This window comes from Jatropha curcas, chromosome 8 (genome assembly GCF_041381405.1).
Source record: "Jatropha curcas cultivar XTBG-Jc1 chromosome 8, XTBG_Jcur_1.0, whole genome shotgun sequence".
Lineage (NCBI taxonomy): Eukaryota > Viridiplantae > Streptophyta > Magnoliopsida > Malpighiales > Euphorbiaceae > Jatropha > Jatropha curcas.
Window position 1 is genome coordinate 6,218,052 of NC_143158.1, and position 27,640 is coordinate 6,245,691.

Genomic DNA, 27,640 nt, shown 5'->3' on the forward strand with positions numbered 1-27,640 from the left:
GAACCGGAACCGCGGGTTCCGGAACCGTGGCCACCCCTAGCATGGGCTTTATCTTCTCTTTTATTTTCTCGACATCTCAGATCTCGCTTACTGTATTTTTTACTTCAGTAAATTTCTGAGAAGTGAATTAGTGTATTAATTTTGAAACTTTACAAAATTTCATTAATGGCTAGAATTTGGAGTAGTAGGGTATTATTGTAATTGCAACAAACAGTCAAACACTGCATTTTTCACTGCTAATCAGTTATTTTCTCTCCGATTTGGAGAGATTGGTTTTTGGTGGGCTCAAGAGAAATTTGCAGTAAATTTTCTTTCCTTCGCTATTTTCTCTGCATTTCCAAACAGGATAAAGTTACATTCCCTCTTTATTTCCCATTGATATTTTCTTTCGTCCTGTAGAACGACTCAATCCAAACAGGCTGTTAGATTCGATATATAAATAAAATTTACTTAGATTCAATATATGAATTTGGCTATGAACCAAATCAGCCAATAAAAAATTTTAAAAAATTATTTTTATTTTTTTTAATGAATAGTCAGAAATATCTCTGTTGGATTTGCTTGTACGTGTGAACTAAAATTATGTTCAATTTCTTGAATAAAGATGTAAGATGTAGAAGATAGTTGGCCACACGCGTGAACAACGTTTCTTTGTTTACAAAGTTCCCTTCCTTCCTTCTCAAGTTTGTTTCCTTCCAAACCAGTTTCTAACTGAACCCCCAAACACATACTCACAGGAAGGACCTAGAAACTCCCCCTGTCATGTGAGGCCCTCATCCTTCCACGTGGCACCCAAATATCCTAGTTGCAACCTCCTCATTTTATCCACATTATTATCACACTCCCCCCCCCCCCCCCCTTCTCTCTCTCTATAAATGTCACCCATAGACAAGTACGAGTAATTAAAACTCTGATTTCAAAATTCAAGAAAACCTAGGTTTCAAGAATCAAGATTCCAACAATGGCAGGAGGAGCCAAGAAAGAGATGGAAGTGGTGAGAGGGCTAGACATAAAGAGGTATATGGGTAGATGGTATGAAATAGCTTCATTTCCTTCAAGATTTCAGCCAAAGAATGGAGTGAACACAAGGGCTACTTATACTTTGAATGAAGATGGTACTGTACATGTCCTTAATGAGACATGGAGTGATGGTAAAAGAGATTCTATAGAAGGTACTGCCTATAAAGCTGATCCTAAAAGTGATGAAGCTAAACTCAAGGTCAAATTTTATGTCCCACCATTCTTGCCTATCATCCCTGTTGTTGGAGATTACTGGGTTTTGTATATTGATGAAGATTATACCTATGCTTTGATTGGCCAACCTAGCAGAAACTATCTTTGGGTATGCCTCTTATCTTCTTATCTTAATTCTTTTTTAAATATTAGAACAGATTCTAGGGTGTGTTTGGTTGATCTTGAAATTGCGTTGGAGGTTAAAATGTTCAAAATTTCTATTTGGAATTATTTTGACAGATTTTATGAATTCTGCATTAGAGTGAATGAAAGATAAACTAAATTAATTAAGGGTTTTGGTTTGTTGGTTTTCAGGTGTTGTGCAGGCAAACTCATTTAGATGATGAGATATACAACCAGCTTGTGGAGAGGGCTAAAGAAGAAGGATATGATGTGAGTAAGCTACACAAGACACCACAGAGTGACCCACCACCAGAAGGAGAAGAAGGTCCTAAGGACACTAAAGGAGTTTGGTGGATCAAATCCCTTTTTGGAAAGTAGAAAACAGCTAGTAGCTAAGTAAAAGATTTCAAGAAATATACAATAATTGTACCAACATTTCCTGCAATTATTGAAGTTGTGTGGTTGGTAGTGGAGAGTATGTGAGATAGTAAAGTCACCTGCTGCTTTTGTCTATAGAAGGAAAAGCAATGGGTCCATCATGGGTCTTTTCTATCTTGGTAATATATGTGTTTCTTTGATTTTCTTTCTGATGTAATGGGTAAGGTAGTGCTATATATGGAAAATCTGCAAAATGACATTCTTGCTAATCCTCAAATGATCCAATCCACAAGTATTCTTCCATTATCTGAATATGAAAAACCTGTTGCGTACTAAATTGAGGATGGTGAAACCTTCAGCTTATTCCGTTCAATAAGATGGTCTAAAATTCATATCTATGAATCGAAAGTTCCGATAATCTACTCTGTAATTTGCTATTAGATCCAATAGATATTCAAATCATTCATTAAAAAAATTTGAAATCTTTCTCATTGGATAAAATTAAAAGCTATCTTTTTGGATGGTCATGATATTTTTTTTTACAATTTACATTTTTAATTAAGGCAGGAATAATATTACACTATTATCAAAGTTGATGATGGAATTCATTTTAAATTAAAAATAATCGCAGGAAATCTTTTGATAATATAAAATTTTTATTTTTAGATGCTATTCCACAATCAGATCAAAACAATTGGTTGAATCCCATGAAACCATTTGATAAAAGTTTATTAACACCTTTTTGCATATATATATATATATATACACACCGCTTCTCAACAACTAACTCTCAATACAACTATTTAATTATTTTTAATTGTTTAGCTTAATAAGCTCTTCAGTTTCAACATTTAAATCCAGTCATTCAACATCTAACATCTAACTCTCGATATAACTATTTAATTATTTTTAATTGTTAAGCTTAGTAAACTACTCAGATTCAACATTTAAATTCAGCCAAACAATCCTTAGTCTCTCTCTGGATGTGAGTATAACTATGAAAAATATATAAGAAAAAGAAAACTCGTCTAAAAAAAATATTGAAGAAAGTTATACCCCATGTGGTATTTTTTTAATGGAAATAAAATAACTATGAAAAATATCTAATAAAAGGAAAACTCAGTCTAAAAAATCATTAAAGGAAGTTATATTCCATGTATTTATTTTTCACCTGAAGTCATGAATATATTTTAAATCTCTCCGATCTGGAAAGAAAATAATAGAGAAAAGTGAAACTGTCACTTATTTTTATTAAATAATCCTACTACCCCAAATTAATCAACAAACTTCAGCCATTTTTTAAAAAATAACTAAAATAATATACTATTGATAAAAAATAAATGAGGCAAAATCGTCAATTTTCAATAACAAAATTTCCTTTCCTCGAAAAATAAATTTATTTTCTTTCCTTTGGTATGCCCAAACACAACGGTGACAAACAACTATGAAAGGAAAATTAATAATTCCTCATTGTTTTCCGTCATTTCTCTCATTCCACCATTATTTTCCAAACAAAGGCTTGAGTCAACGTCTAAATATAGAAAAGTGAGTTTTCAAATCCAGATATATAAATTGATTTAAGGACATTCTTAAATTGGTCTGAAGGTAGTGTTAATCGCAAATATCAAAAATAGCAAAAAACTGTAACTGAAATAAACAAGAAAAAATGTAAGTGTTTTCTTTTTCTTTTTTTCAAACAACATAATAAAGACAAACCAGAAAACAAAGATCAGTCAATTTGCTCCATACATTATTTAATAAAAATCGCAAACCTAAGAGAGAGCCCAACATTACACATCAACATACGCGACATGACTTGTACGAGCATTCCATCAAGATAAGTAACTTTATAATACTTGGAAAGAAAAGAATGAGAACCACGTAACAGCATGCCCATGGAACTGAGCTATTTAACTTAACAAGATGTGCAAAAACTATAACAAGAACTGTTAGTTGACTTTCTGGCTTCTTTTTCACTTTTTTTTTTTTTTTTTTTCTGATCCAAGAGAAAATATCAAGAAGTGGATATTACAGAGTCTGACAAACAATAGATAAAATGATATATTAACATATTACAATCACATTTTCTATCCACCACAGCACTATAACAAGTGAATTTGCATATTACCTTATGCTGCTTGCTTTGGTAGGTTACAGTACGGTGCAACATTGATTGGTTTTTTTTGCTTGCTTGTAGAACATCTGTCCCAATGACCACCATAAGTTTTATATGTTAGCAACCTTCAAAATCATGAATGGAACAAGCATAGCTTTTATTTGAGAACAAAAAAAAAAAAAAAAAAAAAGTAGAAGATAAATACATAATGAATAATATTTTATCGAGAAGCAGGAGAATGTTCCTCTTTCCTCTCACAACCAAAAGCATAAATAGCTTTCTAAAAGTATCATAACGGGTCCTCAACTAATCATATCCCACTTGAATAATTATGCATTAGTTTCAGGCACCTTACTTAGCAAGCTACGACAATTGTAATTGCAGGGCACTTCTAAATTTAAAACATTCACATGCCTTAAAGTACATGAACCAATGGTGAAGCAATAATAATAAAATTTATCTCAAGAACATAATTAGAGAAGACAAAAACAAATGCAATAAACATATTTGCTAGGCATAAGAGATATTATCTAGCAAAGGAATATGGTAGCGTATAAATTCTTGTGGAAGTACCTGAGAAGCAGCGCTCAGATCTGAACTCTTCTCAACTAGACTGTCCAATTTCTCACCTCGTGCAAGGACACTGTCAATAGTTTTATGCTGTTGCAAGCAAATTGAGAAAAAGCTAAAAACCCATATATACATATCAAAGAGATAAATAGTAAATAGGAGGTCAAAAGGTAACAAGGTTGAACTACAGATATATGACAGGACTGAAGCATTTAGAGGAAAAAACAATTAATGAACACAACAAATTCCTTAAACATATGATTCTCATATGTTCCATGAATTGAAACACATTAATGTCAACATAGAACAAAGCCAAGGAACAAACTCAAGTCCAGAAGATCTTTCAATTTTTCAGTTCGAGATGCTAAGCGTTTTACTACCAGTCAATTGCAAGCTTTGTTTATCAGTGGCATAAACTCAGATTTAAGGGAATGCTAGTTTCCCAAGCTCATTCCATCCAAAAGTATATACTTATAATTTCAATATCAAATTCCCCTTAGGAAAGGGGGAAAAAAGGAAACAACACACGTAAGAAGGATCTCTGCAGTCTCTGTTTAATTTGTTTATAAAACAATTCATTACAATAGTAACAACAACAACAATCAAGCCCTCCTCCCAAACTAATTATGGTCGAAGGGTTAACCATCTCAGGCTTCTCTAATTTTAACCCCAACCTATGCTACTCGCACCTTTTATCGGATGTGGTTATTCCTAATTTTGTCCAATCTTATGTGACCATACATCCATCTTAACATCCTCATTTCTGCAACATTTATCTTGTAACATGTCGGCATTCAATGCTAACATTCACTCCTCTATAACATCGCACGTCTCACCACTATTCTATATAATTTGTCTTTCATTTTGTTAGATATCTTCTTATCACATGACGCACAAGTAGCATTCCTCTATTTCATCCATCCTGTTTTAACATTGTGCAGCACATCTTCATTTATGATGTCTCTTCTTGGATACATAGCCTAAATATCTGAATTGACTACACTCATGCACCATGATGCCATTAAATCTCACCTCCATTCTTATTATTGAAGCCAAACTCACACTGTATGTATTTTGTATATTACTTCTGCTTCATTGGAAATCCCTTTTCTCAAGAGTGCTTCTCCATAATTCTAAGTTTCTGGTTTACACCCTCGCTAGTTTTACTGAATAAGACAATATCATAGTAATTAAAGGCACAAAGGGCTGTTCAAGCCTAGGCACTAGCCTTTGGGCAAAGGCACGCACTCGAGCAAGGTGAGGTGCAATAATTAAAAGAATAAAAATAAAACACATGATGAACCAGATCATAAGTTATCAAAAAAAGAAAAAAAAAAAAGAACAGAAAAGAAACACACATAAATGAAAAACAAAACCAGTAGCATAACGAACCACATTTTAAGACATTGGAATTTAGATAGAAGGGAGCAGAATCAAGAACGTGAGAAAAACAAAAAGAAGAAAAAAGACAATAGAAAGCAAATATAAGAAGAAAATTAAGAAAAACATATCTAAATGGCTGCTGGCTGAAAGCTAGATTGCGAAAGGTGAGCGCTAGATGGAACCGAAGTTGGATCGCAGTGTATATCACTAGTTTTTTTGTTATATTCTCTTTATTTATTTATTTATTTATTAAAAGGTGAGCATATATTTGATGTAAACTCCTTTTTTCTCCAGTTCGCACAACAGTACTTTTCTCAACACTCTACCATATACTTTCTCTAAGTCAGTGAACACCATATTCCCCAACAATTTTCATCAATTCTTAGCAAAAATATAGCCTTTGTAATAGAACTACCAAGTATAAAGCCAAACTGATTCTTCGACACATGACACTTTTACAATGTTCCAAAGTCTATGTTCTATCACTCTTTCCCAAAACTTCATCATGTGACTAGGAAATTTAATACCACAATAGTTTATACAACTTTTAATATCTCTCGTATTTTTATAGATAGAAATCAAAGTTCTCCACTCATTTGCATCTTTCTGCTTAAATATAACAATATACCATTGAAAACTTGGTTAACCAAGCAACTCTCGCCTCTCTAAGAGACTTTCAGGCCTCTATGTGGATACTATTAGGACCACATGCTTTTTCAACCTTCATATGTTTAATGCCTCCTTAACTTCAACTAATTATACAGGGTAGTTAAGGTTTCTGTTTGTCAAAGAAGTATGGAAGTTGCTTTTTCGACCTTCATATGTTTCAATGGCTCCTTAACTTCTATAGGCCTAATTTTACGGGTATTGTTATGGTTTCTGTTTATCAAAGAAGTATTAAAGTTTGTCAAGTCATTCTCATGGCTTGTGTTGAACAGCTAGTCAAAATAGTATCTCTATCTCTCCTTCATCTCACTATCTACTGTTAAATCCAATTGACAATCATCTTTAATACACTTAACTTAGTTCCAATCCTTACCCTTACTCTCTCAAAAGTGCTAGCTTGTAGATTTCCTTCTCCCCCTCTACCGCTCCCAATTTTTGTACAAATCTGCTAAGGTTTTACCTTGGGCTTCATCAATTGCTTTCTTAGCCTCTCTCTTTACTTTCTTATATTCTTCAGGCATCTTCAATTGCTACTTTTAGTAACTTCCTACACCAATTTTGTTTTGCCCTAATGGATGTTTGTACCTCATTATTCCACTGCTATGATTATTATGGTTCAGGCCCTAACCCTTTAGACCTACCTAGCACTTCACTTGCTACTTTCTTACTACAACCTGTAATTTCCTTTCATAGTATATCCACATTGGCTTAATGAAACCTTATAAAACAATTCATTCTCCAAAAATTTTCACCAAGCTTGTTGCACAATCCTATGTAATCAACCAGCAGCAAAGAGAAAAGTTTTTTGCTTCCAACCATAAATATTGATACCAGGACTTATAGATGGCTATCCTGCAAACAACAAGCATTGTCTCATCTGTATATTCTTGTTAGATTTCATATCATTCTAGCTTCCTTAAAAGAAGTCATGAAACTGAAGTAGCCCCAAGATTTTCCACATTTTGCAGCTTGAAGAGAAAACAAGAATCAAAATATAATCCTATGTAATCCACCCAAAAAGATGATATTGCTATTTGCTACCTGATAGATTGCAGAAGAGCTAAGCCTAATCCTGAATTCAAATACATTCCACTGGTTCAAATAAAGTAAGAGTAGGATTCCTAAAACATCATAGGATAAGGAATAACCATAAAAAACTCAAATTTTCTCTATTTGTGAGTAGTGGAGAATATTTTTCATGTACCATCACTTTGGAGATCATCTATGGTCTTCTAAACAACGTCAAATCAAACCAATTCACCATGCTACAAATAAGAGAATCCCATGTTACCAGCAATTCTCCACCAATAAATCAATCATCTCTCCTATCCTCAATAAACAAGTAAATATATTGCTAAATTGCTTCTTCCTGCAATAACAGCAAAACCATTGATCATCTTCACCTTGGGGCTGCACTTGGCAGTCACACTATGATAATTTCAATATATCATCACATTTCTCCATCTCAACAAGGGAGCTTACCCATATATTGATGCTCTCACTATGCAGACATCTAAAAATATTAATACTCTGACATGCCCTTACTCTCTTATTATTACAGGTGCAGCGCAGGGTGGAAGAGTCCATAGAATTGTATGCCCTTGATAGCAAAGCAACTAGCAGAGCCAATTCTATGCCCCTTTGTTATGAAATATCATAATATAATTGAGCGCTACTTGCCTATTTGTCCAAGCCACAGATCAAATTGGCATAGATAGTTTTTGAACTGTTGATAACCAAAAACTGGTGGGCAGCGAGGATAAAGGAATAAGGAATTGAAAGTGCATCTTACTAGAAAATAGATAGAGGTGGGGGTTACAATAGAATCCTCAATACAGGGCCAATAGAATTAGGAAATGCAATTATGCAAAGACCAGATACATGTAAAACACATAGCTATGAACTCACAAGGATAATTTTTGTCTCATCCAACTCCCTCTGAATTTTCAACAACTTGTCCGCCTCCGCAGGATCCTGAAAAATTTAAGAGTAAAAGCATCAGGAAATATGAAAACAAGAAGATTTTTGGAATTTCAACATTCAAAATATCATCTGACTTCTAAGAACATTAATTGCTATCCGCTGAATTAACTACTGAATAACTATGGGTGACAAAGGAGAGAAGGTTAACTTACTTGAAACTTGGTCACAGCTTCAGCCAAATAAGGCCAAGGTTCAGAGTTATCTTCCTGGGCAGACCTCCAAGAATCTCCAAAATTCTTCTGATACTCATCAATCACCTGCAAACAATTCAATTCTCATCAATCAATGAGATAGCAACTGCAAACAATCCTTCCACATAACATAAAGTAAGTTCAACAACCAATATGTACAATTATATTGCATGGTGCAAACAATATCACGCATCAAATGAGCTACATGCTTCCCAGCCTTCAAGCCCAAAAGATAAGTAATCAACAGGGATCATCACCCAAATCATGGGCCATAGAATCACAGCATATGAAGAAGCCATAAGGTGAATCTAACAATTACATTACAACATCTACATAGTAGCATATTACAAAAGTTATCGCTTTCATAAACCAAGTTATAATGCATTTAACCAAAAAATACAACAAAAACCACTTGACATCCCAATCACAGTTGCACTTCAAACCACAATACACCTCTTTTTGTTTTACAATTCAATTGAAAATGCATAAAACTGAGAAGAATTACCTGATTGAGAACCGAAAATGCACTTCGAACTGGATAATGAGGGTCCATAAAACCCAACGCACATAGGCCATTTCTATTGTAAGAATGCACATTGTACTCTACATAATAAAAGAAAATGGAAGTTTCATTACCAATTTCCAATATAAAATAGACAATTCAGCTCTCTCCAACATTAGATCCGAATTTTTCATTAAATTATTAACAACTAATGAAAATAACAAATCCAGTCTTACAATTCATAATATCAAAAAGAAACTAAAAGAAGCAATCGGAAAAAGAAACCAAAATGAAACGACCTTCGTGCTGGACGGACTGACGTTGGCCGGGAGGAGTCCGTTTGGCGACTGTCCGGCTGACAAAAACAATGAATTCTTTGACGCTGGACCTTTGAAAGTACCCAAAACGACTCACATCGGAGGCGTTTGCTAAAATAATCGGATCCGATCCCTCCGGAGTGCACTTCAATACAACAAGCGCCGTGATCTTCATGTCTGTCTCTCTCTCTCTATCTATTTGCTTCTCTCTCTAGAAATCGAAAATTCTCTCCGTTTTTGGTTTCTTCCTCGTCACAATCTGGTTCGCGTTGTTTTGGGATCGTTGAAAGCAGTATGAGTTAAGATAAGCTGTGTTTGAGTTTAGTTTACTTTTTTGTAACTGCTTAGGTGGCAAAAAAAAATGCCAGCTTATGGAGATGAACTCAGTCTTGACCGTTAAATAGGATATTAGTGTCGGGAGCCGTTCCCTATTTATGTAGTGGGTCCAGTAATTCTAGAGAACTTGGTTCCCCGCGTGGGTCCCAGCAGTTGTTCGTTTCCTCCACCAACAAAAAGGAAAAAGATTATTACTCTGGTTTCTGCATTTTCGATTTATTTTTTTAATTAATTTAAAAAATTCACTTTTCAAATAAAAAATCACTAAAGACTAAAAATTATATTGTCAACAATTTAACGAGCGTAGATATTATAATATTGTTTTGCTGTTAATGTTTTAAATTATTACTTCCATTCTCGTAATTTTGATAATTTTTGACTTCTCTTAGAAATTAAAGAAATGATTAAACTACTATAAAAAATAAAATTAATTAATTAAATTATTTTTCATCAATTTTTTATAATTAAGAAAATTAAAATTGATAGAAGTATTTAAACAAGAGTAAAATTAAAATAAAATAATTAATATTGTATTAATTTTTAAAAATGTTAACTAACTAAAAAGTCAAAAAAATGTCCAAATTAACAAAATTGGAGATAGTATATTAATACAAGTCAAATTTATACCCATTTCCATTGTGTTAAATTTGATAATTCTTTATTTTTTTATTTATATGACATTTTTAGAACTCAAAATAGTATTAATTATTTTATTTCAACTTTATTCTAGACGTATCTTAACAAAACTTTATTTCAATAAAATGAATATTAAGATAATCTAATCAATTATCTCTTTTTTTTTTTTCTAACATTGAGGTGCTTTTTTCGATAATTTTCTTAATTCATATAAAAGTCACAAACTATCAAATTTTTCGGTACGGATGAAATATTATATTATTAATTATGAACAATATAGTTAATTATTTTCATTGTCTTAAAATATAAGTCATTTTGAGGTTGTTATTATTTCATAATATAAGTCGTTTGAGCATCTATCTATATATCTATATGAAAGCTGAGAATATTAAAGTGTCTTCCTATGATCACCCTTGCATTTATCTTTTGTTGGAAATTTTTATAATTTCTTTTTATTTTTTTTGCAATTCGATTGGATCTATATTTTGTAAATGTTAAATTTTAAAATTTTTTTCAATAAATAAATTGATAATTGGGCATTTTAAAATTTTAAAAATTTAATTTTCATCAAGATAAACACTAACTATAAAATATTAATTTGAATACAACACAAATTCTTTTCAAATCCAACTTATTTATACCATTCATGATTGAGCTGAGCTCATAGATGATTGTGAATATCAGTATGTGGAGCAATTTTAGACCTGTTTTTTTTTTTTTTTTGAGTGTTAGATAAAAATGCTTTTTTCTTTTTTTTTTTTTTTGAGGATTCTTATTTTGGATACCATTGTATTATATCGGGGGTTAGAGGATTGATTGAATTAGTTTGGTCTTTTGTTTTCTTTTTTCTTTAAAAAGAAAAGCTTAGATTTAAGAGCCCTTCAATAAATTAAAGGAGTAGTTCGAAAGGGTTTTCAGGTTCAACGAGCTGTGGAAGTTCAAGTATCAAAGCTTTCAAAATGGTGGATGAAGACAAATTGATTATGGGAGGGTGAGAATATGGATAGCAGAAGAGAAGACATAAGCACTTTAGTTAAATTCATCTCATATAGATGTCAGGAAAATCAGAATTTTACAAAAGAAAATCAGTATAGTATTGTAAATAAAATATTATGGGCGCATGATTCATTAATTTTATATATATATATATATATACTTTTTGCCTTTATGATAGATTTTAACTTAACATATGGGAGCAAATTACATTTATGCTTAACAGGAGATATTAATGATGTTGAAGGTTGTATATCTATTAAAATTAATATTATTCCTTGAATTATCTATGTTTAAATTTTTTAATATTGATAGAAACTAATTAGGTTATTATTATTTCATCTTTTTCGGTGCTAGTACAGAATCTTTTTATTGTTGTTCCTAACCATTTGATAATTCATAATAATTTATCAAAATAATAATATAAATAACTATGACAATTAATAAAACAATACTTAAACACTTGTGTGTAAATCGCGATTTTTCGACTAATTTTAATAGGTAATTAAAACAAACCCAATTTTTAATTTCAAAACTGATCGAATTAAATTTAACTTTAAAAGCTAGGTAAATAACGTCCCCTTGAATTAAACCACTTTTAACTAGTCGACTTGTACAAACCAAAAAGGAAACCAAGTAAACCAAACCAAATCCTAAGTAAAAACCTAAATCAACTTCTTAATGAAAGTTGTTGACTAATAATAATAATAATAATTTAAAACTTCTTATCCTAATTACTGGGCATGACCACTGGTTCATTTTAAATTAGAATAGAACTAGAACCGAACCATACTGTAGACGAACTGGAACTTAATTGGAATAGTCGGTTCAAAGTTTTGAACGAAACCTGCGGTCGTGTCGGTTAAAGTTCATGTAAATGTTAAAATCTGAACTTAAATCGGACAGAAACCAACAGTTCTGATCCGGTTCGAACCATAAATTTTCTTTTTTTATTTTCAAAATGATAACCACTTAGCATATTATATACACCTCTAAAAGTCTAAATAATATTTTAATACATGATATATTTTACTTAACATTTTTTGTAAATACACTTTACTTGAAAAGTTAAAAATTAAAATGGTAAAAAAAGGAAATATTTAGCATAAAATTATATTGTTTTTAACTTTTTTTTCCTTTTAAATTATTTACTTAGTTCAAAATTACATCGTTTGAAACACTTTTCAAAATTTTCTAATAATTTATTTAATTAATAACATTTAGAAAAAAATAAAATGATAATTTATTTGATTATTTTGTAAAATTAATTAATTTTATTTTTATATGAATATTCATATTCTAAAATTTATTTAAAATGAAATTTACCAATATTTTTTAAACTCATTAATTTTTTCAAAAAAAAGATGTAACATTAGAATTACTTTTTTTCTTTTAAAAATATTATACATATATCGTCGGAAACTATGATTGGAACTGCCGGTTTATCGAAACCGCACTAAAATTAGTCGGAATCCAAAATTGGACCGAAATTAATAGTTCAAAGCCGATTTAATTCAACATTTTAAAAATTTTGAACCACCGGTCTAATGAACCCGACATGCCTACTAATTACCTAGTGCGCACGTTGGCCCCTACCTCTCTCTCTCTCTCTCTCTCTCTCTCTCTTTATTTCTTTCCTATATAAGGGTGGCCATATTACGGTTTCGGGAACCGAAACCGTCGACTCGAACCAGTCTCGAACCGTAACGGAACCGGTGAGAACCGGAACCGGTCTGAATCGAAACTGGAACCGGAGATTTTTGGTTCGGTTCCAGTTCCAGATTTCTGGAACCGAAATCGGCGGTTCCACAAAACCGGTCGGAACCGCCGGTTCTCCAGCAGCCATAAACGGCTAGTTTCAAGGGTATTTTTGGAAAAAATAATTTTTTGGATTTATTATAAATACCTCATTTCATTTACAAATTCATCACAAAAAAATCTCTACTCTCTCTACTTACTCTCTCTACAATATACTACATTCTACTCTATATTATTCTTCTCTACTCTACAATTTCTCTTATTAAGTTATTATTCTCTCTAATCTTTTTTATTCAATTTTCCAAATTATATCTTATTATCATATAATGGCAAGTGGAGGAAACTCAAATTCGGGTAAGGGCAAGGGAAAGATTGGAGAAACACAATATTCATCTATCCCTACAAACGACATCTATGATTTCATTCCCAACCAATTTAATTTTGAGGGATATCCAAATGAAAATTTGGAAATTTCAACTCAAGAATCTGAATTTAATGAGCAATTACAAGAAGAGGAAGAGGAAGAGCAAGAGCAACGAGCACAAATTGTTGGAAGAGCAAGACAAAGTTCCGACGTATTCGCCATTCATTTCACGAAAAAATTCAAAGGTGAGAAAATGTACGATGTAATTTACAATTATTGTGGAAAATCTTATAAATTTAAACAAGTGGGCGGCTATGGATCATTTTGGAAGCATTTAGAGACAAAACATTCAACAAAAATAGGAGTTGATCAGTCTCAAACATAAATTTCCGGGTACGCATCTTCTAACTTTTTTTTATTTCAATATTCTGAAAAAAATAGAAAAAGAAGAATTAGCAAAAATGATTTCTATAGAACATTTAGCTTTTAGTTTTGGTGAAAAAGTAGGTTTTAATAATTATTGTCAAAAAGCTTTAAATCCTTCTGCTAAAAGAGTGCCAAGAAATACTGTAAAACGAACTATTAGTTCTTTATATAATAAAGGAAAAAAAGAGTGAGAGCTTCTATTTTCTCAAATGAAAATTCGTGTTTCAATTTGTTGTGATACTTGGAGTGATCATTGGCAAATGCATTCTTATATGGGCATTACATGTCATTGGATTGATGATAATTGGAAAATTCAAAAAAGAATTATTACATTTCGTGTTTTTGATGATAAACTGTAATACCCTGAATTTTTATTTTCAAAACTCGTGAATTTTTATTAAATCAAAAATCAGAAATTACGACTGCTCGGACTGCAAATACCGTTTAGTCGGATTCAAGCCCAAGTTTCCAAGGTTGGGCTCAAGCCCAAAACACATTATCGGGATTACCGGATTGAAAACCTCTAGATATTTTCAAGAATGGATATGGAGCCTTAGCTATTAATGTATTTTAAATGTGTAAATGTGAGTGTGGTTGCTACATGAATTAATTATCTTAAAAATTGAATATCATGATTATTAATATTAATATTGAGTAAATTGAAGAAATGTAATAGAACCGAATTACATTAATAAAAATAAATCAAACAGGATCTGTAAACTAGATGAAAATCCCGTAAACCAAATAAAAACCGAGCTAAATCGTTGAGTTGGACCAAACCGGCTCGAATCGAACCGGAATGGGCGAGAGTTCTCTAGAACCATCTTTTCTTTCTTTTTCTTTCTTCTCCTTCTTCTTCTTCCTCTCGCGTGACAGCCCCTCCTCCTCCCTCTCCTTCTCGTTTCTGGCCACCACTCGATCAGAGCAAGGTGGCGATCGGTTCGTCTGGCGCCTGTGGTCATGTTTCCTACCATCTTTCAAGCAAAAGAGACCTCCATCAGCTCGAATCGGACCTGTGCAAAGTGATAGTCCCTGCGTCTCGATCTCCGGCGACTTCTCGCCATTTCCGACAGGTTCAACGTGAAGCGAGGGTACAGATCGCTTCCTCTCCTCAACCCGATCATTTCACCCCCATCAATCATGGCAATGGAGCTCAGATGACGAAATCGCCATGACCGAGATTGCCAAGCTCCTGTCAAGTCCGATCCGCCCAGTTAAAGGTTTCATCTCGCTCAACGGACATCGAAAATGGAACCAGTAGAGGAATTGGAGTTGGGCGGTGGTAACTTTGCAATTTTCTGGGCATCCGCGACTTTCCGGCCACCGTGGACGGCGGCGGTAGTGGCGGCCCAGCGACTGGACGGTGAGACTCCAAGAGGCAGAATGCTCTCCTCTTTGTACGGATCACGGAAATAAAATCTGATTTTCAATCGGTACACTCTAAAGCTTAATTCTCAATTTTTGAATAAATCCCGAATTAATTAATTAATGAACTTAATTACGTATTTAAGTGAATCAAATTAAATATTGTTAAATATATTTCATGAATATTAATTATAACTATGAGGTTGGTACTGAAATATAAATTCCTAGCTAATAATAATTTTAGGAATTTATTAACAAATAAATAGTTATAGAATAATTAATTATAATGAGACTTTAGTTTGATTAAAAATGTGCCCGATGAATAGACTGTGTGAATTGAACGAAAGAATGAATGATGGTTATGACGGACGAGATCAGTTAATGTGAATTGCCCGATGGATGGGCTGTGTGTTGACATATGGTTTATGTAAAAATTTGGATAGTCCAGTTTATAGAGGAAATGCTGCCGAATTTTAATAAAACACTTAGTGAAGAATTAAATTAGTTATATTCTTAATAAGTAGTAACGGATTAAAACTTTAGGTATTATTATTATTATTATTATCATTAGGAATATCATTATTATTATTATTATAATTAGAAATTTTATCTAAAGGCTATAAATTCGAATAAATAAATAAATAGGGAAACTATATATATAGAGAAATATACAATTTAGTTTGATATGTGAGTAAAGCAAATTGTAACCAAAACTAATAATTAAAGTAAAAGTACGTTTCTTGAATTAGACCTCTAATGTAGAATTTTCTTATTATGTTAGATGTTTGTAAGTTCCGAAAGGTGGAGACAAATGCTGGAAGCGTGCAGTAATAAAGATAGTCCCTTAGAGGACAATAAAGAACTGTGAGTAGTGTTAGATAATTCGCATCATCCGCCTGCATTCATGCATTCACGGTTAAATGTTATCATGCATTATGGCCATCTTGTGTTGCACTATTTGTTGATATTAAATATTGCTTGATTACTTGTGATGTGATATTGATGTGCCTTGTTTGTGTGGAATTGGGATGAAGTGGGTCACCATGGGTTTGTGAGATTGATTCTGTTATATGGATCCTGATTCTGATTCTGTTTCTGTTTCTATTATATGGATCCTGATTCTGATTTCTGTTAGCCGGGTAAATGGGAGATCGGCGCCCCCGTGTGCACCTGATAATTCTGTCTATTCTGAAACCACAGGTTGGCTTCTTTATTTGGGCGCACCTAATAGTTTAGATCTGATCGCAGCTCGCAGGGTGGCCTCCTGTTTGAGCGCCTGAAGATCTAGATTGGATGGAGATGACCGGGTTGCCTCCTGTTGGTGTGTATATATATATAAAGAGAGATTAGCAAAATAATGAGAGGACCGATCGTGTGAGGATTATACTGGCCAGCCAGAATGGGGGATTGGCTCCCTGGTGCACATGTGAGTGGATGGGTCATGTGGGAGGACGGCTCATTGGGTTTCGGTAACTCCACTGACTAATTTCCACGTGATATGATTACATGAAGGTGATGATAATTGTGATTGCTGTTGTATTGTCTTTTGTGTGACAAACTGCATGATCATAAAATTAATTGGTTACCAAATAAAAATATTTTAGCATCTGTGTGATTGTGTGGGATGAGAGGGTTATCTAACCCTACTCACTGAGTCTAGTACTCACCCCCTCCCTCCAATCCTCCCCAGGTAATAGATGGAAAGAAGAATCCTGGAGTCCAATCGAACGAACGAGATATGGATCGATAGGAGTAATAATCATTGTATTGAATATGTAAATGTAAGAGATAGTAAATTATGGAGTAGAGTTCCGCAATTGTATTCTAACTGGGTTATAAATGAATAAATAGAGTATAGACATTTATTATTTGGATTGTACTTTGGATATAATTGTGAAATAAATTATTGGGCCTGAATCCACAATTGTGAATAGAATGCGAATTTTAAATAATATAGGCTTACTACGGGCTTTGGGGGCCTTACTTCCACCCAGGTCCTAGTGCTGGTCCGGTTCATAGAAATGAGTCGTGACATAAATATATTGCAAATAATATTTATAGAATAATTGTTTCAATTTTAGATGAATATAAGTTGACAAAAAAATTTTTTTCAATTTCATTTGATAATGCTTCTGCTAATACTAAATCAATTATTGACCTTAAAAATATTTGTGAACCAAATATTGGTGGAAAATTTTTTCATATAAGATGTGCATGCCATGTTTTAAATTTATGTGTACAAGATGGTTTAAAAATTCTTGAATATTTTATTTCTCCAATTAAAAAAGCTATTTCATATTTATGGGAACATCCCCAAATGATGAAAAGTTGGGCTAAATTTTGTAAAGAAAATAATAAAAGACCAAAACGTTTTCCAAGAGATGTCCCAACTCGTTGGAATTCAACATATGAATTACTAAACGAGTTTTTTTCTTATAAAGAATTATTATGCTTTTTTGTTACTAATAATATTGAAGATATTAATTTATATCCACAAATTGGGATATTTGTGCAAAAATTTTAGATATTTTAAAAATTTTTAATGATGCTACCTATAAATTTAATGGGGTTTATTATCTCATATCTCATTTATTTTTACCTATGTGTATTAATATTGTTAGTGCACTCCAAGAATTTGAAAATGATTGTATATTAAAATATTATATTTTTTCAATGAAAAAAAAATGGTTATCTTATTTTAAAAATATACCACCCATTTATCTTGTTGCGATTGTATTTGATCCTAGATGTAAAATTGGTTATGTAAATATTTGACTATTTATTATGAAGTGTTAAATCTTGATATAGAAGATAATGTTAATATAAATATAGTATTGCATGAAGTTAAACAAAATATTATGCAATTATATAATAAATTTGTTCAATTTTCTAGTTCATCTACTTCTAATTTTTCTCAATCTAATATTCAACAATTTCCAACACAAAGGGTAAGTGGTGTTGGTGTTGCTCAACAAGTTTTACTACAAAGACAAAAAAGAGCAAGGGAATCCAGTTCTTTTTCTGAATTTGATAATTATCTAACCACTTCTTTTGAGTTTGGTGATGATTATGCAAATACTGATTTTCCAATTTTAGATTAGTGGAGTCATAACGCCAATACTTTTCCAATACTTTCTTTAATTGCAAAACAAGTTTTAGCAGATTCGGTCTCCACTGTTGCGGTTGAAAAAGCTTTTAGTCAAGGAGGAAACATACTTGATGAAACACGATCTCGTATGACACCCGATTCATTAGAAGCACAATCATGCGTGGATGATTGGAGCAAGGCCGAACTAAGAGCACAAGAAAATCTAAAAGAAAATGAAGATTTATATGATTTATACGATGGGTCCTCAACGGGAACATCAACTGGTGGTGCAAATAGCGATGAAGGTAAAAGAGGTGAAATTGGTATAAGGTAAGTAAGAACTACGTGGGCTTTGATTCCTCTAAACGCTAAGAGAATACGTAGGCAACTTATTTTTTTTTTTTAAAAAAATTAAGTTCAAGCCTTTTTTTTTTTAAATTATGTTCAAACTTTTTTAAACAAAAAATAAATTCAGTTGAAGAATTTTTTTAAAAAAATAATTATGTTCAAGTCTTTAAAAAAATAAATTTAATTGAAGTATTTTTTAATTTTTTAGGTGTATTTTTTTTACAAATAACTTTCACAAATTTATTAAATTTTGAAAACCGGTCTTCAAAATTTAAAATTTAAAATTATGCGATTCACCGAAAAACCGATCGGAACCGTCGGTTTTATCACCGTACCGGAACCGTTCGGTTCCAAACCAAAACCAAAACTAAAACCGGAACTTTTCGGTTCGGTTCCGTTTCCAGTTTTTTTTGGAACCGGAACCGCTATCTTTTCTTTTCTTTATTTTCCGTTTCTTTCTTTCTCTTCCACAACACACTCTCTCTCTCTCTCTCTCTCTCTCTCTCTCGTCACTGGAAAACTGCTCCTGTCGGCTGGAAAGAGAGTCTACCGGCGATAGTAAAGGAACTAAGCAAATAATTTCTCTACCCCTCTCCGGTTCGGTTCCGTTTCCAGTTTTTTTTGGAACCGGAACCGCTATCTTTTCTTTTCTTTATTTTCCGTTTCTTTCTTTCTCTTCCACAACACACACACACTCTCTCTCTCTCTCTCTCTCTCTCTCTCTCGTCACTGGAAAACTGCTCCTGTCGGCTGGAAAGAGAGTCTACCGGCGATAGTAAAGGAACTAAGCAACTAATTTCTCTACCCCTCTCTTCGATAACGTGTGACTTTCGCTTGCGGTGAAAACGCGACTTCGCATGACTGAGGTTTTATTTTCTAGGGAGCTCAACGGTTTCCTGCGACTTCTGTCAATTAGGTAGGCCACTATCCTTCCCCTTGATGATTATCTAGAGGTTATTTTACTTGATTTTTGAATTAATTGGAAATTTTAGAAAAGATTTAACTTGGGTTCAAAAATAATTACAAGTTGGGGTTTTGGATAAAATCGATTTAATTAGCATAAATTGACATTAAATTTAGACTCTACATGAAATTTGGATCAAGGTGATGTTGAGTTTGCTCGATCTGGGCCTGCCGTCGCTCCGGCCACTGTGTACGGCGGCGGCGACTCCGATGACCGGAACTCCCTAGAGACAGAATGTTGCTCTCTTCGCGTAGATCACAGATTTATAATTAGTTTTGCAATCCGACCTCATTTGACCTTTGAATAATTATTTGATACAAATTTAGAAATTGGGCTTTAAAGCCGGAAATTGTAGAAAGTGGGTTGAACGTGAGTTTTATAATCCTAGAAAATTTAATCTAGTTAGCTAGTGAAGTAAATTTATTTTGATAGTGATAAATTGAATTATTTGTGTGAATTTAATATTAATAGAATATTTTAGTCTTTTATAGTTAGATTAGTTAGTTATTAAAGTTGGCATGCTTAAATAGCAACAAATTGGATTATATGAGTAGAGTAATATAAATAAAATAGTTTAGTTTTTTTATGAATAAACTAGTTTTGATTTGTTTATGATATTTATGTAATTGAATGGTAATTATTATCAAGTTAGAATTATTTGGGTGCTTGATATTTGAAATTTGGGGTATGATTATGTTGATATCAAATTATATATATTGAAATCGTGAAATGTTGGATACGGCGGATGGGATTTAATTGATATGAATCGCCCAATAGATGAGCTTTGAGAATTGATTATCGAATTATGATTTTGAATAAGTGGTTTAGTCCAGTTTTTAGGGGAGGCTTTGTCGAATTTTTGATAGAATTTCTTTAGAATAATAGCTATAGATATAGGAGTTAGAAATTTATAAATAATTAGGTAATCAATTATGTTATTAACAGGGTTTCTCTTTATTTTCCTTACTTCTTTTAGATTGCTCGGGTTTCTCCTCAACTTTCTCGAAGAATGTCAGTTGAGCTGTGTTGCCACCACACACTGTGAGTAATAGTAAATAGTGCATATCATCATTAGCATGCATAAATATTTACCATATAAAAAAAGAGTTTAAATATTAACTTAGTAATCATTTCTATATTATTATTTTATTATTAATATATAATTATATTCATATGTTAATACCGTAATTATATCTTCATATTAGCATTTTAATTATTAATTTGATGTATCTTGTATTGAATAAATTGCTTGATTATTTGTGTTGTGATATTGATATGCCTTATTTGTGTGGAATTGAGATGAAATCGGTCACCACTAGTGATATGGATGATATGAAAAAAAACCGTAGGGTGGCCTCCTGTTGGTGCTAGAAAAGAAAAGAGAATGAAAAAACAATGAGAGGGCCTATCAAGTGAGAATTAGACCGATTGCCATGTATGGGGATCGGATCCCTGGTGCACACATCATGAGAGGGCGGGTCATGTGTGAGGACGATTCGTCAGGAGTCTCGGTGATGCCACAGACCAATCTCTACTTTCTTGATTATGTGAACGTGCTATTGTATGCAGATGCTATTGTTTGCCATGTGCGTGATTGATCGAGTGTTCATCTTAGTGCCATTAGGAATCATCTCGTGTGAATGTTTGGGGCATGTGCTATATTTATTATTATTCACTGAGTTTTATACTCACTCCTTTTTCAAGAAATTGAAGCGCTCTTCCTCCTTTCTCCATAGAGTTTGTTGAAGTAATAACTAGTTTTATACAGTAGTTTCTATCTAGCTAGGTTCCCCTAATATTTGCAACAGTCGGAGATATTTGCAATTACTATAGGAGTGTTATGTATGTAACAATAATAATAATTAAATGTGAACTCTTATTTTGATAAATTTGAATTTATGGTTGAATATTTGGTTGGAGCCCAATGAATGAGATTATGATTATACTTTGTGAATGAATATGCTACGGGTCGGAGAAAATTGAACAACTAATAAGTGATGAATATATATGTTTGTATTTGAATTAAGGCCTTAAAATGATCAGTATTGTTATTATTATATTGGGCCGTCCAATTGAATATTCTTATTGAGTTTGTTGATTGATAAATAGTGTTCCAGGCTTACTATGGGTTCCGGTAGCCTTAAGCCTACCTGGGCCCTAGTGCCGGTCCGGCCTATGAAAGTGAATCGTGACAGTAATAAATGATCTCTTTTTATCAAAATTCCCCTTATGTATATTTCGTCCATCTCAAAATATAAGTTGTTTTATGATGATTGTTTGTCTTAAAATATACTATCTTTGTTTTATAATACTTGTAACATTTGAAATTTCACATTCTTTAAAAAAATTATTAAATTTGTTTAAGCTACAATAAATTATTGAATAAATTGATTATATTATCATTAATTTAGTACTAATTCTCTAAGAAAACTATTAAATTGAAGTAATAATTATTGGTCATATATAAAGAATAAATATGAAAAGAAAAATTATCTCAAATGTGACACGTATTATGAAACGGAGGTATTAAGTTGTTTTGAATAGTTTAAGGAGTAATAGATTATTTATTTTTAATTTTATCTTTATTTATATTAGATACAACATAAAGATATGAGTAATAATGTGAGATAAAAAATAATTTAGTCATATTATCTTTAATTTTATTAATATAATTTGGAAAAATCTATTGCTGTTTAAATTTCTGTATAAGAACTTTAAACGATTTTTATATTTTGAGATAAGAGTTAACCATCGGATATAATATAATGAATGAAATATGATTAAATAATATCGTGAGATAAAGATTTTAATTTCCATGTAAAGCGGTAAAGACTTATATTTTGATAGGTACGGATTAATTAAGCAAGCAAACACATATACCAGCAAGGGTAAGCCCCGAAGATGATTCAAACCCATCAACGTTTCCACTAGTCCCAATCACCCGACAGCATGTTACTCGCCGGAACCATTGCTCCGGTAGACAAAGGAAACCAAAATTCCTACATTATTCATTAAAATAAACAAGAAGTCCAATTTTGGTTTTTGGTTGCTAAGGCCCATGCAGCGTCACTAAATTGGTTGACTCAGTATAAATAATTATTTTCAAAATTATTTTATTAAAGAAACTAATTTGCAAAATTAAATTTATTAAATTTATTAAGTAATTAAAATTTATAGAAATTATTGTTTCTTAAGTCTGTCGATATTTTATAGATAAAATCTAAAAACCCTAAAAGTTTGATATTAAACATTCGTTTTGAAAAAGTATGTATATTACCAAAATTTTATGCTTTCAAGTGTAAAATGAGTCATTCGCAAAAATAAAAATGTTATAAGATTAAAATTATAAAGTTTTATGAGTAAATTTAACGCATTCAACCAAAATTAACTCCTGCGCTCGTCTTGCCCTGAGCTTAGCTTAATAAAGTTAAAAGATAGGCAATTATATTATTTTCTTAGGCCACTCACGTGCTGGTCACGTGAATTTTTACCATCTGCGTGTGTTTTAGCCATTTTAGTTTTGGTCTTGCTATTCATCTCAGTCAAATGCGCTTAATTGCAGAAATAAATAAATAAAAAGTCCAGTACAGCAAAATAGAAATTAATCTTAGTCAAATACCCTTGAGAGTTTATATATCAAATTTATAATTAATTCTTTATAAAGATCATATTCGCATTATTTATTCTATTTTTTTTTTAGAAAAATATGTGTAATGCTGGAATGGTGGTCGGAGTCATGGCCGGAATTGTCATTTGCCGAAACCATTTTAGCTTAAACTATGCATAGATTTTTATAGCTAAAAGATACATAATGCACAGGAGCAGGGAATGTTCTTTTCGGACCATCTCATTGATTGAAAGCTGAAGATCAATCTCTTATATATAGTAGCAATTACAACAAGAAGAAGATAATGCCTGTTAGTCACTGGTGAATAATATCCCCTAGGAAGTAGGAACACAATACTGCCAGTAATGAGAAACCCATATCAGCAATATTTGGCAAGGCAGCACTTGAAGTATCTTCAGGTTTATCGGCTTTCGGAGCAGGAGTGCTACTACTAGAGTTGGTGACTTTGGTTACTGCTGGTAGTGGAGGGTCAACAACATCGTCAGCAGCAAGGACTGGCCTAGGGGATGGTGCTGGTGGTAGCACCTTAGCATCACTGATCAGGAGTAGACGTAACATTGGTGGTTGAATAGGCGCGATGATGTATGGATAATCATACTCGGGATTTGAACATAAATTCGCTGCAATACGATCACAAGTTCAACAAATATATATAAGTCAGTTTTGAGCATATTTAATGATGTTAACAATGTAATTAATAACGCTTACTGAAATATCTGTATGCTGTTGCTGGAAACTCGGTGATAATCCCATCGACACTGAGATAATTATAAGTAGCAATCTCGATAATAGGATCTGAAAAATAATCAAAAGCGAGATTTAAAAACTCGTTCCTGAGGACTGAGACGTATACGGTGAGATTGGCAGCATGCATTTCATCTATGACTTTTGTTATGTACATAGCAAATTGGCCGTCAGTTGGAATGATGGAGAATCTTGGCAAATTGACTACATCAGCGAACTTTTTGATTTCTGCTACGCTCTTCTTGGGTGCATCGCTTATTTCCTCTTTGAGGTGCAACACTCTTTGGTATGCTTTAATTTTCTTAAATTTGGACAATACTGAAGTATCATCTGATTGGATTAGGACCTTTTGTGTGGACTGTTTGTCAAAACTAGCTTTTTCCAATGCAGAACTAACAGCGGATACTATGTCAAGACCTTTCTTTGAAGCCAGGTATGGAGCATTCTGTGCGCAGAAATGGAGGTAATTAATTTTCTTGAATTAACATAAGAAAAAAAGGAAGATGAAACGAAGAACTGCTTGCTGGCTTGCTGGCTTTTCTTTACCTCTATGTTGATTAAGATTCCAGTTGGTGCCTTGGCTTTTGCAAATTCTAAAAATTCAGCGAGTTTCAAAAATTTACCCGCGGTCTTATAGGCCGGATTTCTTGGCAATAAATTATCGTTACCATAAGGGCTTGACAATCGAGCTGAGAGAAATAGAAAGAGAGACTTACATTCATTATTTGACGGATAGATGTTTAGACTTAGATAGATTGAAAGCTTACGTTGCAATGTCTGAATTTCAGCCCATGTGAGATCAAATGTAAAGATTCCAGCAGACTCTTTAATTTCAGGGACGGTAGAAGAACGGGACATGAAGTTAGACATTGCATTGGTTTCAACTGAAACATCTGCAGAATCCATACAGAAAGCCGTGCCATCGCTGGACAATTGAACCGTGCAATCTATTATGTCCGCCCCATCTTTCAATGCTTGCTCATAAGCACGATCTGTGCAGCCGGCGTAAACTCCACTTGCTCCATTGTGAGTTATTATCGTTACAGTACTATCTGCATGCATGCAAATTTTTTGTTTCTTTTATCTGCTAGTTGATTTGGTTTTTGGTATATTAAAAGAGGGAGAGCGTCTTACTCTTTACCTTCTCTGGGCAAGCTAAATCCACCATACTGGCCAAAGCATCCTGCGTCCAAAAGAGCTTATCGGTTAGATGCATGTTTTAATCAGAGCAAACATAATTAACTCATTGATAATAAAAATTACCGACAGCTGATGATGCTGTGTTGGGGAAATCTGATATCACGCCGTCAACTGAGAACTCGGAATTATTGATAAAGCTCAAGTACTCAAGTCCTGGATCATATGAATAATTATAAATCTTTGCATAGTCATTTGCAAATCCATTAGCATATACTTCTAAACCTTGTTTGTGAGCATCAAGTACAAGACTAGTTGGGTTAGCCTCCAAATAGTTGTCTTTCCGTACAGGCCAAATATAATTTTTTGGAACAACAATCCCAGACGCAAATTCCTTGATTGTGGCAAGATTTTCCAGTATTGAACCATATGTTTGATTGGTTGTGGGTTCAACTGCTTCTTTACCGAGGAAAACAAAGATGAGTTTGGTCTTCGCCTTTTTACCTTTTCCATTCATTTTCTTTAAGAAACCTATTTCTGGAGATGAAATGTAACTGATATTTGGAAGCTTTTGAAGCAATGGTGCAACATTGAGCTTGTGTTCAGTAAAGAACATATCATACTGCATATATACATACATACATACAATAATTTAGAATAACGTATAAATTTAATTAATTACAGATAGATAGGGAATATATATATAGTACCCGAACATTCAACCAAACGGATGGAATTTTAGAACTAAGAAGATCTTCAAGAGTAGACAAGGGTACCATCTCGTCGAATGAACTTGGCCTTCTGAATATATTTTGCATCACTGTACAGTCAATTAATCATTTGTTTGTTCGATTAAATTAAAGAAAAGATTCATACAGCCGACACAACTAGTTCGAGTTATGTGACTTACATGTTACATTGGAGAGCTCTAGTGACGTATAGTCAATGCTAAACCACCCCTCAACATCCTTGCCGTTAACCTTGTAGGTTTTGCTTCCATTAGGGTATACCATATCTATATTTGTTGAATTCTCCAGCGTAACATCTGGTTGACATATTCCTTTTCTATCTTTTGTCATTTGTACAGTGCAGAGTATTATCACATCTGGTAATTCCTTTGCAGCGTCGGTTGCAAAATTACTCGATTCTGGGAAAACTCCCGAAAGCCCTCCGCGGGCAATTACTCGGGGCGGCTTACCTGCATTCCAGACAAACTTTATCTGTAAGGTTACGAGTACGCAAAGAAAAAAAAATACAAGTATCCAAACAAAAAAGAAAGGTGATACCATCTAGAGTTAGCCATTTCTTTTTTACTGCTGGAGGTTTCAATCCTTGTGCTATAATCGTTCCTGTATGCATCAACAAGAAAATCATCAGAAGCAAACACCTCATCACCATTTTCTTCAAATGAATACTAATTATTCTTCTGCAACTGCGCTGGAAGAAGAAATAATTAGAAACGAAACATTCCCTGTTGAGTTTCAAATCTGAATTGAAACTCCTCAGGGGAATGAAATGGAAAAGAAAAGGGAATTAAGAGAGAGAAGGATTGAATGTGCAACGTTTCTTTAACAATTCCCACATATTTATCGCATTACTAGCAAATTAAGATAGCAGTTACTGTTAATGTTGAAACAGATTAACCGAGTTGTTTCCGTGTTCTAATTTATGGTCTCATTTGAGTTACTATTTTTAGGACCTAACTGCATTTAACTATTTGTGGCTCAAACATAAACTCCATACTTTGCTACTTTAATTATATCAAACTTTTTTTTTGGTAAAGAAATGAGAGCTAAGCTCTAAAGTTACAAACACAATCTAGGATGAGAGACACCAGTAGAATCATGTAAAAGCCATGTGCCAATTCCTTTAGGAGGATTCACCAGTAAATGAGTGCCCATAGGATAGTTGTAGGCTTCTTAGGAGAGAAAATCGGCACAAAATTTAGCCTCTCTAAACACATGCTTGATTTTGGCAAGTCCAATGTTGTCTGGGAAGGGACTGAATCGCCAAAACCAGCTGCTGAATAGCACCAGATGAACAGACCACACCATTAATGAGCTGAACCACCATTTGGCTATCACATTCCACACAAAGAAAATGAACTCCTTCCTGCTGCGCCATTTTCAAACCTTCCAGGACTGCCCAGAGTTCCGCAACTGGAACCGAACACTGACCAAGCTTAGAGACAAACCCACAGACCCATCTACCATGACAATATCGAAGCAGGCCTCCACCACAAGAAACACTCCCTGCCACCGAACCGTCCGTGTTAAGTTTAAAGAAAGGAGGCGCAGGGGGAGACCATGAAATCCATTTCACTTCTTTACCAGGGCGGCTATGCTAACAGCAGCAACCACGGCGTCAGCCTGTTAAAGTTACAGTTACAGC

The 27,640-nt window shown here is 33.2% G+C and overlaps 3 protein-coding genes and 1 long non-coding RNA gene across 5 annotated transcripts; 2 read left to right on the forward strand and 2 right to left on the reverse strand.

Annotated features, from left to right (window-relative positions):
* Positions 1-863: 863 nt before the first annotated feature.
* Positions 864-1,740, forward strand: TIL (temperature-induced lipocalin). Its single transcript, XM_012216071.3, has 2 exons — positions 864-1,342; positions 1,549-1,740. The coding sequence occupies exons 1-2, from the start codon at positions 962-964 to the stop codon at positions 1,732-1,734; spliced, it is 567 nt and encodes a 188-aa protein (XP_012071461.1). The 5' UTR covers positions 864-961; the 3' UTR covers positions 1,735-1,740.
* A 1,865-nt stretch (positions 1,741-3,605) lies between these two features.
* Positions 3,606-9,732, reverse strand: YKT61 (SNARE-like superfamily protein). Its single transcript, XM_012216070.4, has 6 exons — positions 9,445-9,732; positions 9,149-9,246; positions 8,605-8,709; positions 8,378-8,443; positions 4,424-4,510; positions 3,606-3,936 (listed from the first exon to the last, which is right to left on the reverse strand). The coding sequence occupies exons 1-6, from the start codon at positions 9,635-9,637 to the stop codon at positions 3,886-3,888; spliced, it is 600 nt and encodes a 199-aa protein (XP_012071460.1). The 5' UTR covers positions 9,638-9,732; the 3' UTR covers positions 3,606-3,885.
* Positions 9,733-19,161: 9,429 nt separating this feature from the next.
* On the forward strand, positions 19,162-21,649 carry LOC110009391 (uncharacterized). The gene is made up of 2 exons (XR_002284281.3): positions 19,162-19,692; positions 20,717-21,649. It is a non-coding gene; the product is annotated as an uncharacterized LOC110009391 (long non-coding RNA).
* Positions 21,650-23,561: 1,912 nt separating this feature from the next.
* SVL5 (SHV3-like 5) lies at positions 23,562-26,861 on the reverse strand. 2 transcript variants are annotated; one of them, XM_037637073.2, is made up of 9 exons: positions 26,536-26,861; positions 26,160-26,447; positions 25,960-26,069; positions 25,380-25,871; positions 25,247-25,295; positions 24,880-25,164; positions 24,659-24,801; positions 24,077-24,557; positions 23,562-23,988 (listed from the first exon to the last, which is right to left on the reverse strand). In XM_037637073.2, the coding sequence occupies exons 1-9, from the start codon at positions 26,645-26,647 to the stop codon at positions 23,663-23,665; spliced, it is 2,286 nt and encodes a 761-aa protein (XP_037493001.1). In that variant the 5' UTR covers positions 26,648-26,861; the 3' UTR covers positions 23,562-23,662. The 2 variants fall into 2 exon arrangements, with proteins under 2 accessions (XP_037493001.1, XP_012071459.1); XM_012216069.4 differs by having other exon boundaries at positions 25,254-25,295; positions 25,376-25,871; positions 26,536-26,860.
* Between the last annotated feature and the right edge of the window lie 779 nt (positions 26,862-27,640).

Excerpts from the sequence above, each read along its gene's own strand:
- TIL (XM_012216071.3), top strand. The coding sequence starts at position 962 with ATGGCAGGAGGAGCCAAGAAAGAGATGGAAGTGGTGAGAGGGCTAGAC. Across the intron at positions 1,343-1,548 it reads CTAGCAGAAACTATCTTTGG|GTGTTGTGCAGGCAAACTCA; the intron begins GTATGCCTCTTA and ends GTTGGTTTTCAG.
- YKT61 (XM_012216070.4), bottom strand. The coding sequence starts at position 9,637 with ATGAAGATCACGGCGCTTGTTGTATTGAAGTGCACTCCGGAGGGATCG. Across the intron at positions 9,247-9,444 it reads TCAGTCCGTCCAGCACGAAG|AGTACAATGTGCATTCTTAC; the intron begins GTCGTTTCATTT and ends TTTATTATGTAG. Across the intron at positions 8,710-9,148 it reads CATTTTCGGTTCTCAATCAG|GTGATTGATGAGTATCAGAA; the intron begins GTAATTCTTCTC and ends AATTGTTTGCAG.
- SVL5 (XM_037637073.2), bottom strand. The coding sequence starts at position 26,647 with ATGGTGATGAGGTGTTTGCTTCTGATGATTTTCTTGTTGATGCATACA. Across the intron at positions 24,802-24,879 it reads TGAAATTCAGACATTGCAAC|CTCGATTGTCAAGCCCTTAT; the intron begins GTAAGCTTTCAA and ends TATTTCTCTCAG. Across the intron at positions 23,989-24,076 it reads AACAGCATACAGATATTTCA|CGAATTTATGTTCAAATCCC; the intron begins GTAAGCGTTATT and ends ATCGTATTGCAG.